Here is a 14,695-nt window from a genome sequence, read left to right as displayed (position 1 = left end):
TGTGGACTATAGATGGCCTCAGGAAGGAAGAGGATCTTTGCAGGGGAGTCTGTTGGGGGCAAGTGATAGTGAGGACTGGACTGGACTGGACCCAGTTGGAGAATTCATCTTGGATGCAGAAGGTCGGAGCATTCGGAGGCAGACAAAAAAGTCCCATTTTTCCAAATAAGAAAAATGAAAATCTGCCAAACCTCACCAGATTCCAACAGAAAATTTTTTAAATAAATTTATTTATTTATTTATTTATTGGCTGAGTTGGGTCTTTGTTGCTGCACACAGGCTTTCTCTAGTTGTGGAGAGCAGGGGCTACTCTTTGTTGTGGAGCATGGGCTCTAGGCAAGAGGGCTTCAGTAGTTGTGGCATAGGGGCTCAATAGTTGTAGCTCACGGGCTCTAGAGCATAGGCTCAATAGTTGTGGCGCATGGCCTTAGTTGCTCCATGGCATGTGGGATCTTCCTGAAGCAGGGATTGAACCCATATCCCCTGAATTGGCAGGTGGTGTCTTTTTTTTTTTTTTACTTTATTTATTTTATTGGCTGTGTTGGGTCTTTTTTTGCTGTGTGTGGGCTTTCTTTAGTTGTGGTGAGTGGGGGCTACTCTTTGTGGTGGTGTGTGGGCTCCTCATTGCGGCGGCTTCTCTTGTTGCAGAGCACGGGCTCTAGGCGTATGGGCTTTGATAGTTGCAGCACATGGGCTCAATAGTTGTGGCTCACAGGCTCTAAAGTGCAGGCTCAACAGTTGTGGCACACGGGCTTAGTTGCTCTGAGGCATATGGGATCTTCCTGGAGCAGGGATCGAACCCATGTCCCCTGCATTGGCAGGTGGATTCTTAACCACTGTGCCACCTAGGAAGTCCCCTCAGTAGAAATTTATTGCCTGTAGAATTTCAGTAACTGCACACCTGTCTCAGGCATGCTTAATGAGTGGACACCTCACCTCCTTTCCCACTAGATGTACCACCCGTCTTGGTGGTACGGATAACACTGTGTGACAGAATCATTTGGGATGTTGCCTCCAGCAAGAAGAAGGTGCATCTTACATGACAGGCAGCAGGCGCCAGATGAACCTTAGCAGCTTTGAGAATTGGGGTCTGGGTGTTCCACTGACTTCCAATGCCATTTGAAAGGTCGGAGCTGAGGGCAGCCGGGGTAGCCCCATCTTGACTGTTGGGGAATTAAATGAGATGCTACAGGAAAGGGTGAGTGCTCAACAGGTGGCAAGTGCTATAATTCAACATCAAAAGTATTACAGACACAACACGTATCCTAGCCTTCCAGTGAAATGATGTAACTTCCCAGAAGCACTCTGTTTCTATTCGTCGTCGAGGTAGTTCCGGTCTGCGAGATCAGCCTGGCTTTCTCGAGAATATAGCATCTTCTAACACATTATTAGTACTTAACAGTAACCATTCATATGTGTTTGCTGTTTTATGAGCATGTCTAGTTTTACTTTTCCTCACCATAGCCACAGGCATTTGACAGGGAATTTTTTCTTCTTTTTTGGTAATTGAGATATAACATTCATACAGTAAAATGTGTGAAGTGCATGATGTGAGGAATGTTTACACGTTTGTTCCTGTATAAGCAGCAGATCAAGATATAGAACGTTTCCAGAATCCTGAGGGTCCTGGTGCCCCTTCCCAGTCAAGGCCCCCTCAGAAACAATCGCTATTCTGACTTCTATCATCACCCATTAGTTTTGCCTGCTCTTGAACTTCATATAAATGGAACCTGCTTCCTTCCACTTGACATAATGTGTATGTGATTCCTCCATGTTCTTCACACTTACTGGTAGTTCACTCTTCGTTCTTGCTGGGCACTATTACATTGTCCGAATGTACCACTGTTCATTTATCCATTTTCTTGCAGGCAGAGATTATTAAACAAAGTTTACAAATGAAGAAATTCAGGGCCAGAGTGACTTAGTCCCTTAGGCCCTCTGGTGAGGCAGCTGGGAAGGTCAGGATAGAACTGGAGTGTTTGGCTCCAAATCCAAGGCTCTTTCTAATGTACTACTTTGGAGAAGTGCTTTCTGGAACTTTTTTTTTTGGTTGCAGAATTTTGAACTGCTTGACTTAGTTCAAATCTGCTGAACTAAGAAGTTCAATCATGAAATAAAAGCAAACAATAAAAACCCTGTTTGGTTGCAAATCCGCATGTGAATATGTAGGTAGATATTCAGGATGAATACCACACACAGGGTGGGCTTTGAATGAATGCTTAATGGTCCCGATTCATACAGAAGAAGTCCTAGAGTGATGGGTTCAGTCCTTCAACTCTCTGTGTTTATAACTACAGTCTGAGTGAGACAGGGGGAGAAGTACCACTGTTTCCCTACAGAATACTCTGCATGTGGTTGGCTGGCCCAGTGTGTGTGTGTGTGTGTGTGTGTGTGTGTGTGTGTGTGTGAACTTAGCATGCTGGTTATATGGTGAAATTCCAAAGCCCTGCTGTGAACATGGGCACACACCTCTCGCTGCATCCCTGCATTGCAAACCCAGGCACATTGCTCCACCCCTGCAGGTCCCAGGCTCCCAGGACCTCTCTCCCCGGAACCAGCTGTGGCCACCCCAGCTCTTTTTTGCAAAGGGCTAACTGCAGTCTTGCTCTAGTCTCGGGAAGCAGCCAGGGTCTGGCACCTGACTGGGGGAGAGAAGCTGGACGCAGCTCAGAGTGACCTGTGGGAAACTGGGATGGGGAAAATAGAGCCAGGTAAGGATTTAGAGCAATTTTGGAAAATAACAAATTACTTCTTTGTTAATGTTGCAAATTAAATCCCACGTCGGGGGCCAAGAACCAGAGAAATTTCTGTGCAGCAAAAAGACAAGGGAGGAAACCAGTCAGACTGAATGTGCTTTCTCCAAAATGGGTGCTAAATACAGGGGCCTGCACTGTCAGGAAGAGGGGAGACTTTTCCATTTATTAGCAGAGAAATTGCATTTCTCGTAAGAGGTGTCACCCAAGCCACCCAGGTTACAGTAGTAAAAAATTCAAAAATCAAGTTTTCTCTCTGGCAGTTCCTGTGTCTGTTTTCAGACCCTCTTCCCCAATGACATCAAGGCAAGATGAGCATTTAAGACTGAGTTTGACAACTTACTGACTTTGGGCTTAAAATTTGGGCAAAGCTTGCCTGCAGGTGGTACCTGTGAGGAATGGGGACCCAGGAGCTGGACAGTTACTTCTCTGGCCACTTGTGGAATAAGCTTTAAGACCAGCTTGAGCAGGAGTGGCAAAACACTTGGGTCAAAAGACAACTTTGTACATGAGAATTTTACAGCCTAATTTATGGAGTGGCACATGTTGAAGGAGAAAGTATACCATAAACTTTTACCTAGAGCATAAAGGTGAACTCCTAAATGATATGCCTTCCCATACTCCAAAGCTGCCAAGGCTGGGGATGCAAATATTATGGGAGGTGCCAGCGGGTGGCTGCTCACAGATGGCACTGGAGAGGAGGAGCCCTCTCCCACATGTACGCAGGACCAAACACTGGCAGTGTCATCACTGCTGCTTTGGTGCTATCACCAGCCTGGATGCTCCTTGCCGGAGAAGGGGGAGCTTGCCTGTCACTTTTTTTGTCTCAGTGCCAGCAAATGCCTGGCTCTGTAAGTGCTTGTTGAATAATGGTGAAGACAGGAAGGAAGACTTTGTCTCCAGCCCCATGTCTTTGTCTTGATGGGACAGAACAGCCACTGGACAAGGACATCCTGAGATGTCGCCTTTTATGGGTTGAATTGTGTTCCTTTCAAAAAAAGGTACGTTGAAGTTCTAATCCCCCCAGTACTTCGAAATGAGACTTTATTTGGAAATAGGTTCATTGCAAGTGTAATTAAATAAGATGGGTCACATTGGAGTAGATAGGCCTTTAATCCAACGTGTCTGGTGTCCATATAAAAAGACGACAGGACACAAAAGGACACAGACACACTAGGGAGAAGGCCATGTGACAACAAAGGCAGAGATTGGAGTGGTGCAGCTGCAAGCCCGGGACCCCAGGTGTTGCTGGCAAACCGCCAGAAGGTGGAGGAGGCAAGGAAGGGTCCTCCCATACAGGTTTCAGAGGGGGCGTGGCCCTGCCGACACCTAGATTTGGGGCTTCTAGCCCCCAGAACTGTGAGGCAATACAGTTCCATACTGTGCATCTTTGTCACGGCAGCCATCCCTAGGCAACTAATACATCACCCAAACTACCTCTTCCTGCTGGAAAGAACCAGGCTTAAGTGAGGCTGCCCCTAAGAAGAAGAGAATAAAATAGCCTAACAATCTCATAAGGGGAGGGAAACAATAAACAATATAAACAAATAAATAGAAAAAATATAATATGCTAGACTGTGATAATGGCATAGAGAAAAATCAAGGAAGATGGGATATGAAATGACAAGCAGACACGCAGGTTTAAATGAAGTAGACAGGAAGACCTCATGGGAGAAGCCCGAGGAGGAGAGGGGGTGAAAACCATGTGGAAGAGACACCCAAGAGGCGCTGGCCGTGAGGTGTGCCAGGTACATTGAGAGGGTGGAGGGCGAGTGGGGCGGGAGGGAGCAGAACCGTGGCCACAGCGCGGAAGACCCTGGTTGGTACCTTGAGTGAGAGGGAAAATCGACAGAGGGTTGTGCATGGGCAGATCTAGGAGACAGAAGGAGAAATTTTGGCTTTAGGAAGCATGCAGAGGTGGGCAGGCCAAAAGGAGAAGGAGGGGGTCACACCCCATGAGGACTCAGGGCCCGGAGAGGATGGCAGTGACCACGGGGCAAGAGCCAGAAAGCAACACAAGACTCAGAAGCACAGGCATTAAAATGCAAACATTCATATCTGATGACTTGTCCATGACTTTTTCTTTAGAGGTGTCTGTAGTTTAATTGCAGGTACCTGGAAATACAAATCACCACCAGAAAAGGATAAATCTTTTTCTCAGGACAGACCACAGGCCAAAGTATCTCTTAATAAGCTCAGAGCCTGTGGGAAAGGGGTGTTTTCTGCCAGGCTGAAGAGTTTACATATAGCTAATTTGAATGACATGAAGTTTGAATATGCAAGGTGTTTTCTGTGCTCTGACAAGAGTGCAACTTATCTGTGCTCTGTAAATAGCTCTTGTTAAACTGGTAAAATTGGAAATAGCTGGAGGTTTCCTTAGAGTCTAACATTCCACCTGGATTTGTCTCTGTCGGTCCTTTCAGCCACTGGACCCCCCCCCCCCCCCCCGCAGCCACAGAGGACAGCTTGGCAGTCACAGTAGAGGGACCCTCACCTGCATTCCCTCTCTTTGTGTCCACCCTGACAAAAGGGCTTCAGTCCCCAGGCAGAGGCTCAGAGCAACTAACATTTATTGAGCATCTACTATGTGAGGGAGACTCATCTGAAGACTGGAAGTTCAGCAGTGGACAAGATGGACATGATTTCTGCTTTTATGAAGCATATATTGGTTGGGAAGAAGGGATGGACAGAAAATAATAAGAATACAAAGAAGGCAATTTCAGAGTGTGAATTGATCCAAAGAAACTGTAGGGTGTGATCATAGGCCATGTGGCAAGGGAAGGCTTTCTGATTTGGTGCTATCTGAGGTTAGAAAAATGAGAAGCAACAATATTTAAAACAGATAACCAACAAGGACCTACTGTAGAGCGCAGGGAACTCTGCTCAACATTCTGTAATAACCTAAATGGGAAAAGAATTTGAAAAAGAATAGATACATGTACATGTATAACTGAATCATTTTGCTATATGCATGAAACTAACACAGCATTGTTAATCAACTATACTCCAGTATAAAATAAAAATGTTTTAAAAAGGAAAAGAAAAAAGGAAAAGAAGAAACAGTAGATTTTCTATGCTACTATAAAAGTTGGCCCAGTATATCCCAGTCTTATTGGTTATATAATTCAATAATATGATGAAATAGTATTAAAATCAATGGAATATGAAAGCAAAAAAAAGAAAGAAAGAAAAATGAGAAACAACAGCCTTGATGGTTGTGGGGCCAGGACTAGGGTGTGGTGAGTGAGGCACTAGCCTTGGGTGCAAAACCTAAGGGGCACCAGAAACTCAGGAATCATGATGATATTTGTAAAAATCAAGATTCATGACAAAAATCCACAAGGAATGAAATGTCAAACTTTTAAATAAAAATCTGAGAGGGCTGGGCTGGGCCAGATTAGAGCCTAAGGCCAAAGGAGAAATGGGTGTCCCTATATACATGTTTTAATGTATTTCTTTAATGGTTAGTTTTTTTCCAGAGGTAGATTTTGAAACTATTACTGTTGAGTTTGCTTCATTAAAGCCAGATGAAGTAAAAGAGTAAATTCTGTTTAGGGGATTGTTATAGTACAGGGTTAAGTCAGCAGGCTTGGCGTGTTCAAACCTTACACATTCCAAAGAAAGGGCTGGTCCTTGATCAGCTCCTGGGACATAACCAATAACAACTCATTTGGACATTGGTGTGCTCATTAGCCAAGACTTGGTTATCGATTGAGATGTGAATAGCTAAAGGATTTGAAGGCTGCGTGTGAGATGTGGCCTTTTCTAATATGCCAGTTGACCACCCTGTGATGTAAATTCTTGATAGCATATTATCTGGCTACCCCTAGAATTAACATGCAACATATGTACATGTACTGAAGTATTTCAAAGTATATTAAAGATATTGTCAATCCCAGGTACCAAAGAGAATAGAAACATATATGCATATAATGGAGGAAGGCCTCATGGAGAAGGTCAGACATGGGGTAGGCCCAAAAGCAAAGGTTTGGTAGCTCTACTTTAGAATTACCTGGGAGTGTGAAGACCACACTCCAGAATAATTCAACTGGAGGTTCTGGGATGAGATACAGGGATCAGTCTTTTTGAAATGATTCCCAGGTGATTCCAACATGTAGCCAAGCCCAAGAATCATGGCCTTAAAGGATGGGTAGGATTTGGAAACAGACAGAATATTCCAGGCAGTTTTTATTCATTTACAGTGTTGTGTAATTGATACAAGACCTGAGATCCCTCCTCAGCCCAACCTTTGGCTCTGATTCCCTCTTAGTCTCAGAATACAAGAAAGTCTCACCTGGAATCAGAAACTTCAGCCCCACAGCAAGGTCTTGGTTTAATGGTTCAATTTTACTAATGGGTGAGAGGGGGTGAAGGGTATGCTTTGTGAGCAAGGCAGGTGGGTAGAGATTGTGAGTGAAATTCTCTGCTGCTCAAGCAGGACTTGTGAACTCCTATCCACTTCCTAGTTCTTCCCAGAAATGTCTAGGCCAAGAGCAGCTCAGCCACCAACCAGCAGTGTGACTTTGGGCAGGTCCGTCTCCTCTTGGAGCCTCAATTTTTTCATTTGAAAAATGAGACGGTTGGATATTGATCTCTTTAGGCTCTTCCAGTTATGACTTTGGAAGATCAGAAAATTATGCAATATTGAAAATGACAAAAAAGCAAAAATAAAACTGTCTGTTGGGATAAGTGTCCAGAAGAGGGCACAAGATGCTCGGGATAAACTCTACCCTGTCCCTGGGAATCCTCTGGAAAAGGACCCTGCAGCTGGCTTACCTGAGAGCGAGTTACGGTGAGATGGGCAGTGACTGGAGGACTTCAGGCTCGGGGTTACTTTAGGGCGCGTTTATAGACTGTGGTCATGCTGGTGGTTACATGGAGTTTTCTCAGAGCCACACACCTCATTTTTCTCCTCTCTTTTCTCCATCCAAACTCCAATAGATTGGTCACTCCATGGTGGGGGAGGGGTCATTAGAGTTATTTACTCAATAGCTCTTGGGTCTTGGAACAGTTTCTATGACCAGAGGTTTTGGAGGTTCTGGGACAGTGTAAACTCCACTCTTTTCTCTCCCGTTCTTCCAGGAAAACAACGCAACCCTTTTGCAGCAGAGTCAGGATGCCCAGTAGAAAGTGGAGACTTTCATTCCATTTAGGATTAAAGTCAAGCTTTAAATGAAAACTTTAAAGCTTTAAATGAAAGCTTTAAAGGGAACACAGGACCTACAGTCTTCCCGAGTTGTAAAGCACTGCTACCAAATCTTCCCAGGGAGCAAGCTTTGAGAGGGGGGTTTTCTCCGCTTGAGGTTATCCGTACAGCATTTGTGACAACAGCTCTAAACTTTGTTTGGTGTCATGAGCCAGGTGCATGGAGGGCAGCCACCAGGGCACAACCACTGACTCCCAGGGGTGGTGCAGCCCAACCCCCCCACCCAGTGGCAGAATCTACAGCATCCTTGGCAGTGATAATCCAGCCTCTGCTTGGATTCCCCCAGGGACAGCAAGCTCACTTTTCCATGAGATGCCTCTCTCTCTTTTTTTTTCCTAAGCTCTTTATTGGAATATAATTGCTTTACACTGTTGTGCCAGTTTTTGCTGTACACCAAAATGAATCAACTGTATTTATACATACATCCCAATATCCCCTCCCTCCCACCCTCCCTAACCCAGCCCTCTAAGTCATCACCCATCACTGAGTTGATCTACCTATGTTATGCAGCAACTTCCCACTAGCTATCTATTTTACAGTTAGTAGTGTGTCTACGTCAATGCTACTCTCTCACTTCGTCCCAGCTTCCGCTTCGCCCCCCCACCCCCACCCCGCCCCGTGTCCTCAAGTCTGTTCTCTACATCTGGAGATGCCTCTCTTAAACAGTTTTTATTAGAAGTTGTACTTGTTCTTCATGGTCGTGCAGTATCTATTACCTTGAGACTTCCTCCCTGTGGTCTGGCCTCCATTAAGCAGACCCAGCCTAATCCCTCTTTCTCATGATAGATTTTCAAGGGTTTGAAAATAGTTATGATGTCTGCATCTCCCATGTTGGGGCCCCCAGCCCTCACCAGCCCTCCGTGCCTGAAGTCTTTTCTTACCCAAATCAAACCAGCCCAGTGGCTTTCAACCATCCTCACATGTCACGGCTTCTGCCCTCATCACCACCTAACTGTACCCCATGGAGGAGTGGCTGGTGGGAAATCCAGGCTGGGGTCTGTGTCACTGTCCCTCCCTGACAGTGACAAAGTCACAGCTTAAACATGTACAGGCGGAGTGCTAACTCAGAACAGGTGAAAAATAAGTCTGCTTTGCCCCAAGGAGGTGACCACTGAGTAAACTACAAAGGTGAAAGTGCTTCACAGTGTCAGGCTCTTAACACCATTTTAAATCCTGAATTCCTAATAAAGACCTAATTTGGGAGGTCGTGAAAGCAGCTGCCCCTCACTCCATGGGCTTCAGACTTTCTTGTTCTCAAACTCTCCAAAGGAATTTTGAAAAACCATGTATGTCTCCCCAAATTTTTAGGTTAATAACTAATATTTTTAAAAAGTTTAAATAGTTGGAAAAGATGTAATTTCTGTCATATCGTAGATATTGTCAGCTTAAAGCTGTTATATCAAGTGAACCCAATGAACTTTAAATGCTGTGACAACTTTTTAAAAAATAAATTTGTTTATTGGCTGTGTTGCTGTGTGCGGGCTTTCTCTAGTTGCAGTGAGCAGGGGCTACTCTTCGTTGTGGTGAGCAGGCTTCTCAGTGTGGTGGCGTCTCTTGTTGCAGAGCACCGGCTCTAAGAGCGTGGGCTTCCGCAGATGTGGCACGTAGGCTCAATAGTTGCAACTCGCAGGCTCTAGAGCTCAGGCTCAGTAGTTGTGGTGCATGGGCTTAGGTGCTCCTCGGTATGTGGGATCTTCCCCGATCAGGGATCAAACCTGTGTCCCCTGCATTGACAGGCAGATTCCCAACCACTGCACCACCAGGAAAGTCCCTGTCATAACAATTTGATACCCTCCACTGCCCATTTAAAAACCACACAAATAAATTCTTTAAATCATTCATTTTTTCCCTTGAGCCTGGGATTCTATTCCACTTTCCCCACAGAATTTTATCCTCCATTTTTAAATGCTGAAACTCCTTTAATAACCACCATATAACACTTATCTATAACAAAAATATGTGTATAAACTAATATATTTTTAAAAATTTCTGTTGTCAAGTATTAAAATTATTCTGAAATGAATGATCACACATGGTATTATTATAGTTTCAAAAATCTATTTGTATTTTTGTTATAGACATAAGTGCTATATAACTGCTTACCTAAATAAATAGATGGTAAAGAAAGTTTTGTTAGGATTCTTTGAATTCCTTCTGAGTTGCCAAAAATCACATGGTTATTCATCAAAAGGTCATTTTTAATAACCTGTCAGGTGACAGTGGCTTAGTTCCTCCTTCAGTTTTGTTGATAACAGAATTGGAAACCATCTGACCTGCACAGAATATGTGGCCCCTTCATCAGAGTCACTCGCTCTCAACACCAAAGTTTTCCAACTATCCTTTGTTTGGTGGCCTGAAGGCTTGTACTCCCCAGGGAAAGCACCACCCTACTCTTCAGGAGGATTGAGACATGTGCTTTCTTCTGCAAAGTGGAAGAAGTGAGAAGGGCCATCTGAGGATGAGCCCCCCAACTCAGCCTTGTGTTTTTGGCAAAGTTGTGTTTAGAGTTGCCAGTAGGTTTGGACATTTAGGATCTGGAAATTGATTTTCTTAAAACAAACTGTGGACTAACAACTCCTTAAAAAGTCTTGGCACACACCAGGAAACCACAAACCCCAGTTTGAAGATGCTGCCTTAGCACGCAAGAGCATTTGGGGAAACCTACCTACCATGAAGGGGAGGAGAGCGATTGCTAGGATGAAGTTCTCGCTAGTGAGTCAGTCATCACAGGATGCATTTTGTATGTGATTGTATTAGTCATCTAGTGCTGCATAACAAATTACCCCAAAACGTACTGACTTCAAACAACACACATTTATTATCTCACAGTTTCTACAGATCATAGACATTATTTCACAGTTTAATTTAGACACAGCTTTTCTGGATCCTCTGCTTTTGGGTGTATCATGTGGCTGCCTGTGTCAGCTGGGGTCGTGGTCTCCAGGTCTGAAGGCATGACGAGTGCAAAATCTCCTTCCAAGCTCACTCAGATATTGGGAGAATTGTTTCTTGAGGGTTGTTGGTCTGAGGTCACCCTTAGTTCTTGCTGTGTGGGTCTCTCCATAGGGCAGCTTATAACATGTCAGCTTGCTCCATCAGAGCAAGCATATGAGAAGTTCCAGAGAAAATTTCTGCAAGACAAAAATCACAGTCTTATAACTTAATCATGGAAGTGATGTTCCATCACCTTTGCTGGAAGCAAATCACTAGGTCCAGCCCACACACAATTCACCTACTCCTTATTGAGTTCTAGTCTGTGCAAGGCATTGTGTTAGGACATGCAGAGGATACCATTATGGGTCAGGTGTGGTTCCTGCCTTCAAGGCCCTTAGAGCCTGGTGTTGAGGAGGAGCCAGGGATATTAGTACACACATAACACAGGGTGCAGTAAGGGGAGCTTCTTAAGAGAGGTGCAGATGAATGCTTTGGAAGTTCAAAGTTCTTCCTAATTTGTATGTGATGGAAAACCCCACCTGTCAGGAAGGAGACCAAGGCACTCCCAATGGATGTCTTCTCTTTGAGAAGCCGTGGAGAACAGCAGTGTTTCTTAACATATGAGCCCTCTACCACCTGGGGTACTTATTAAACATGCAGACTCAGGGCCCACACATGGACCAATTGGGTTAGCATCACCTGGCACCCCCTTCATCCTGATACCCGCTAATGGTCGGGAACAACTGCCAAATTCTTAGGCTCTAGAGTGGGAGAGAGCTGGATTGAAGGCTGGCTCTCTGACCTAGAACGCCTCTCCCTGCGCCCTCAGCCTCACCTTGCTCATCTGTGAAACAGAGTTAATATCTGAGCATCCTTTAAAGGGTTGCTCTGAGGCTTAAACAAGATCACAGAAGCAAAGCTCTTGGCAAGTTTCCTGGCACAAAGTAAGTTTTCAAACGTCTTTATTATTATTCAAAGGAGGGAAAGCCCATACCTGGTTGTGGGATTAGAAATCCATAAAGCTCTGGCCAAGAGTAGTATTCTCCTCAGGGGTGTGATTCAGCTCAGTCAGCATGAATTCAGCTTTTAATTTGTGCCAGGTATGATGGAAGCCAGAGAGGTGGAACTGGGTTGGGGGTGGGGAGAAAGAATGGTAACAGAAGTCTCAGGTTGGTCTGAGGGCCTATCAGCAATGCCTCTCTAGCAGGTGGAAAGGTGGGTCTAAAGGTTAGAATTGGATTTGAGAGTTAACATTACAGTAAGAGGTGAAATAGGGGGTGTGGCTTAGAAGTAAGGTGAGATGTGGGAAATGGGCCACAGTTTTAACCAGGAACCAGGAAGAGAGAGCAGAGGTGTGGTTAGCAAGGCTGGGAAAACAGGAGCAGAAAAATGATAGAAGCCAGGGGAGGACCACAATATGGGGAGGGTCAGTTACCACCCCATGCTTCACAGGGAGAAGGCAGCTTCAATAGGATGGGGCTGAGAGGGAACTGCTTAGGAAGGAATGAAAGCAGCAACACTTAACCTTGGCTGTCATTAGACCCACCTGAAAACTCTTAAAAATCCCTTTGCCCAGGCAGCACCCCAGACAAATTGGAATTTCTGGGAGTGGGAACCAGGCATTTGTTTTTGTAAAAGTGATTCCAGTGTGCATAAAGTGTTGAGAACCAGTGAATTGCGCAGGGACTGGGCGTGCGTAAGTGGAGTCAGCAGTAAAAGCTACCACTTCAACAAGTTAAGCAGGGAAGGAGAACAGAGGAAAAGTCAAAAGCCAGTTGAGAGAGAGTTGCTGGTGGAGAGATGGGACCACTGATGGAGCATGGTGGTGGAGAAGGCCAGGGGATCTGGAGCAGAGGTGGGGACTGAGCCCTAACCAGGAGGCTTTCTTTGTCTGAGAGGGAAGATTCCCCAGGGAGGTATGAAGACACCGAGTGCTGAGCCCCACCCCCAGCTTTTCTGATTGAGTAGGTCAGCAGTGAGGGCCCATATTTTGTATTTCTAAAACGTTCCTAGGTGATGCTGATGGCCCTGGGGGCCACACTTCAAGAACTACCAGAACACAGGGAAGGAAGCTAGGCAGACAGATTTTTGAGGGAGAAATGATGGAATCACTTCCTTTCTGCCCTTGCCAGTGATATGAAGAGCTCCCTTTCAGATCCAAAAAGGGTTGCCCAAGCTTTCGTCACTGCATATGCCAACCCTGGAAGTACAATCCTTTAGAATTATGGAGGAACTTAAAAAATTCAGATACTGGACCTCACCAATGAATTGCAGTTCCTCAGGGTGGGGGTCCCTTCCTTGGAACTGTTAAAGCTTCCCGGATGATTCTCATTGAGGAGGCATGGTTGAGAAGGGCGGCAGGTGGATTAAATGGGGATCCTGCCTTCCACGTGGGAAGGTCTTAAATGGGATGGGTCTATGAATCACCTCCCAGGGAGTGGGGCTCCGGAACAACTGTAGAGATGGATGCTCTGGTTGAGAACTGCTCTCAGGGGCCATCGCTTGTTCAGGTACAAATGCCACCTCAAAAGACCATATCTCCTCCCACAGTTCCTGCTCTTCCTTTACTGACTCCTGCTAATTATTTCCCTTTTTGGCTGAAATTTCTACTTTTTGTTGGAAGTAGAAGAGTGAAGCTGCTGAATGTCACTGGCAGAGGCGACAAAAGTAAATGAGATAGGGAGAGGCAGAGGGACTGAGAGTGTGCGTGAGAGAGAGGGGAGAACATGTGAGGCTTCCCAGAAAAGCAAACAATTCTCTGATGGGGGCGGCCGGGAGGCTAGCTGGACGGTGTGGGTGAAACCCGCAAAGCGGAGAAGAGTTACGGCTCCCACCTTCTGCTCAGGATTTCAGCTCAGGGAGCTTATGGCTGAGACGATCTTTAGTATATCCAAATCGCCTTCCTCACAGTCTACACATAACTGAATTTCATAATGAAAATGTACATGCCCACGTAAAACCCAGAGGAAAATGTATGGAGCCTTCCGGCCGCAGGCATCTCTCTCTTTATTCCGCTTCTCGCGTCTCTAGTGCTTCCTCCTCTTTTTTTTTCTGGTCTCCCCTGGGTCCCCGCCCAGCCTCCCGGAGCACAGTCCGCGCAGAGGGCGGGGGGTGGGGGTGGGGGCGGCGCGGCAGGTGTCGGTATCCCGCGCTCACCTGTCCCGCGCGCCGGGCGTCCAGCAGGGGGCGGTCGGCGCCCGCTCGTCGCGCGGCCCCGCCCCCGGCCCCGAGGACCCCGCTGCAGCCGGCGCGCGGGAGGGCGCGGCGAGCCCGGCCCCCGCGGGGCTCAAAGGCTGCGGCGGCGGCAGCTCACCGGCCGCCCGCTCGGACGCGCTCCCGCCCTCTCCCTCCCGCGCCGCCCTGCTCGCCCGCGCCGCCTCCCATACCTGAGCGGGGAGCGGCGCCGCGCGGCCTCCTCCTCCTCCCCGGCCCGGCCCCGCTCCTGCCCCGGCCGCCGCTGCGCCGCCGCCGCCGCGGGAGTAAAGGTCGCGCCTGCCGAGAGCGAGCCGGCCGCGGCGCCTCCAGGAAGCCGGCGGGGCAGCTCGAGGAGGAGGGGAAAGAACCGAGAAAGTCTCGGGCAGCCCGGGAAGATGGCGCCAGACGGGCCGGCCGTGGACTGAGAGCCTCCGGGGCCGCGAGGAGCCGGGACCCGCCGCCCCCCGGGGCGCGAGCGAGGGCTGCCCGCCCGGCACGGCGTCCGGGCTCGGCCCGGCCCGCGGGGTCATGTCGGTCAGCGAGCTCTACAGCCAGGTGAGTGCGGGCCGCGCACCGGCCCGGGGCACAGGTGCGGGCTGCGGGGCGC

General features: G+C 47.2%; 1 protein-coding gene across 1 annotated transcript in view; it reads left to right on the top strand.

Annotated features, from left to right (window-relative positions):
* Positions 1 to 14,282: 14,282 nt before the first annotated feature.
* Positions 14,283 to 14,695, top strand: part of MYO5B (myosin VB) — a 340,872-nt gene continuing 340,459 nt past the window's right edge. The window contains exon 1 of the mRNA XM_057699421.1: positions 14,283 to 14,643. Within this exon, the coding sequence (XP_057555404.1) occupies positions 14,617 to 14,643 (27 nt within the window). The 5' untranslated portion in view covers positions 14,283 to 14,616. The remainder of the gene's footprint in view (positions 14,644 to 14,695) is intronic.

This window comes from Hippopotamus amphibius, chromosome 11, assembly GCF_030028045.1.
Source record: "Hippopotamus amphibius kiboko isolate mHipAmp2 chromosome 11, mHipAmp2.hap2, whole genome shotgun sequence".
NCBI classification, from domain to species: domain Eukaryota; kingdom Metazoa; phylum Chordata; class Mammalia; order Artiodactyla; family Hippopotamidae; genus Hippopotamus; species Hippopotamus amphibius.
Note: the sequence above shows the minus strand (reverse complement) of the source record. Positions and strands in the feature narration are given on the sequence as shown.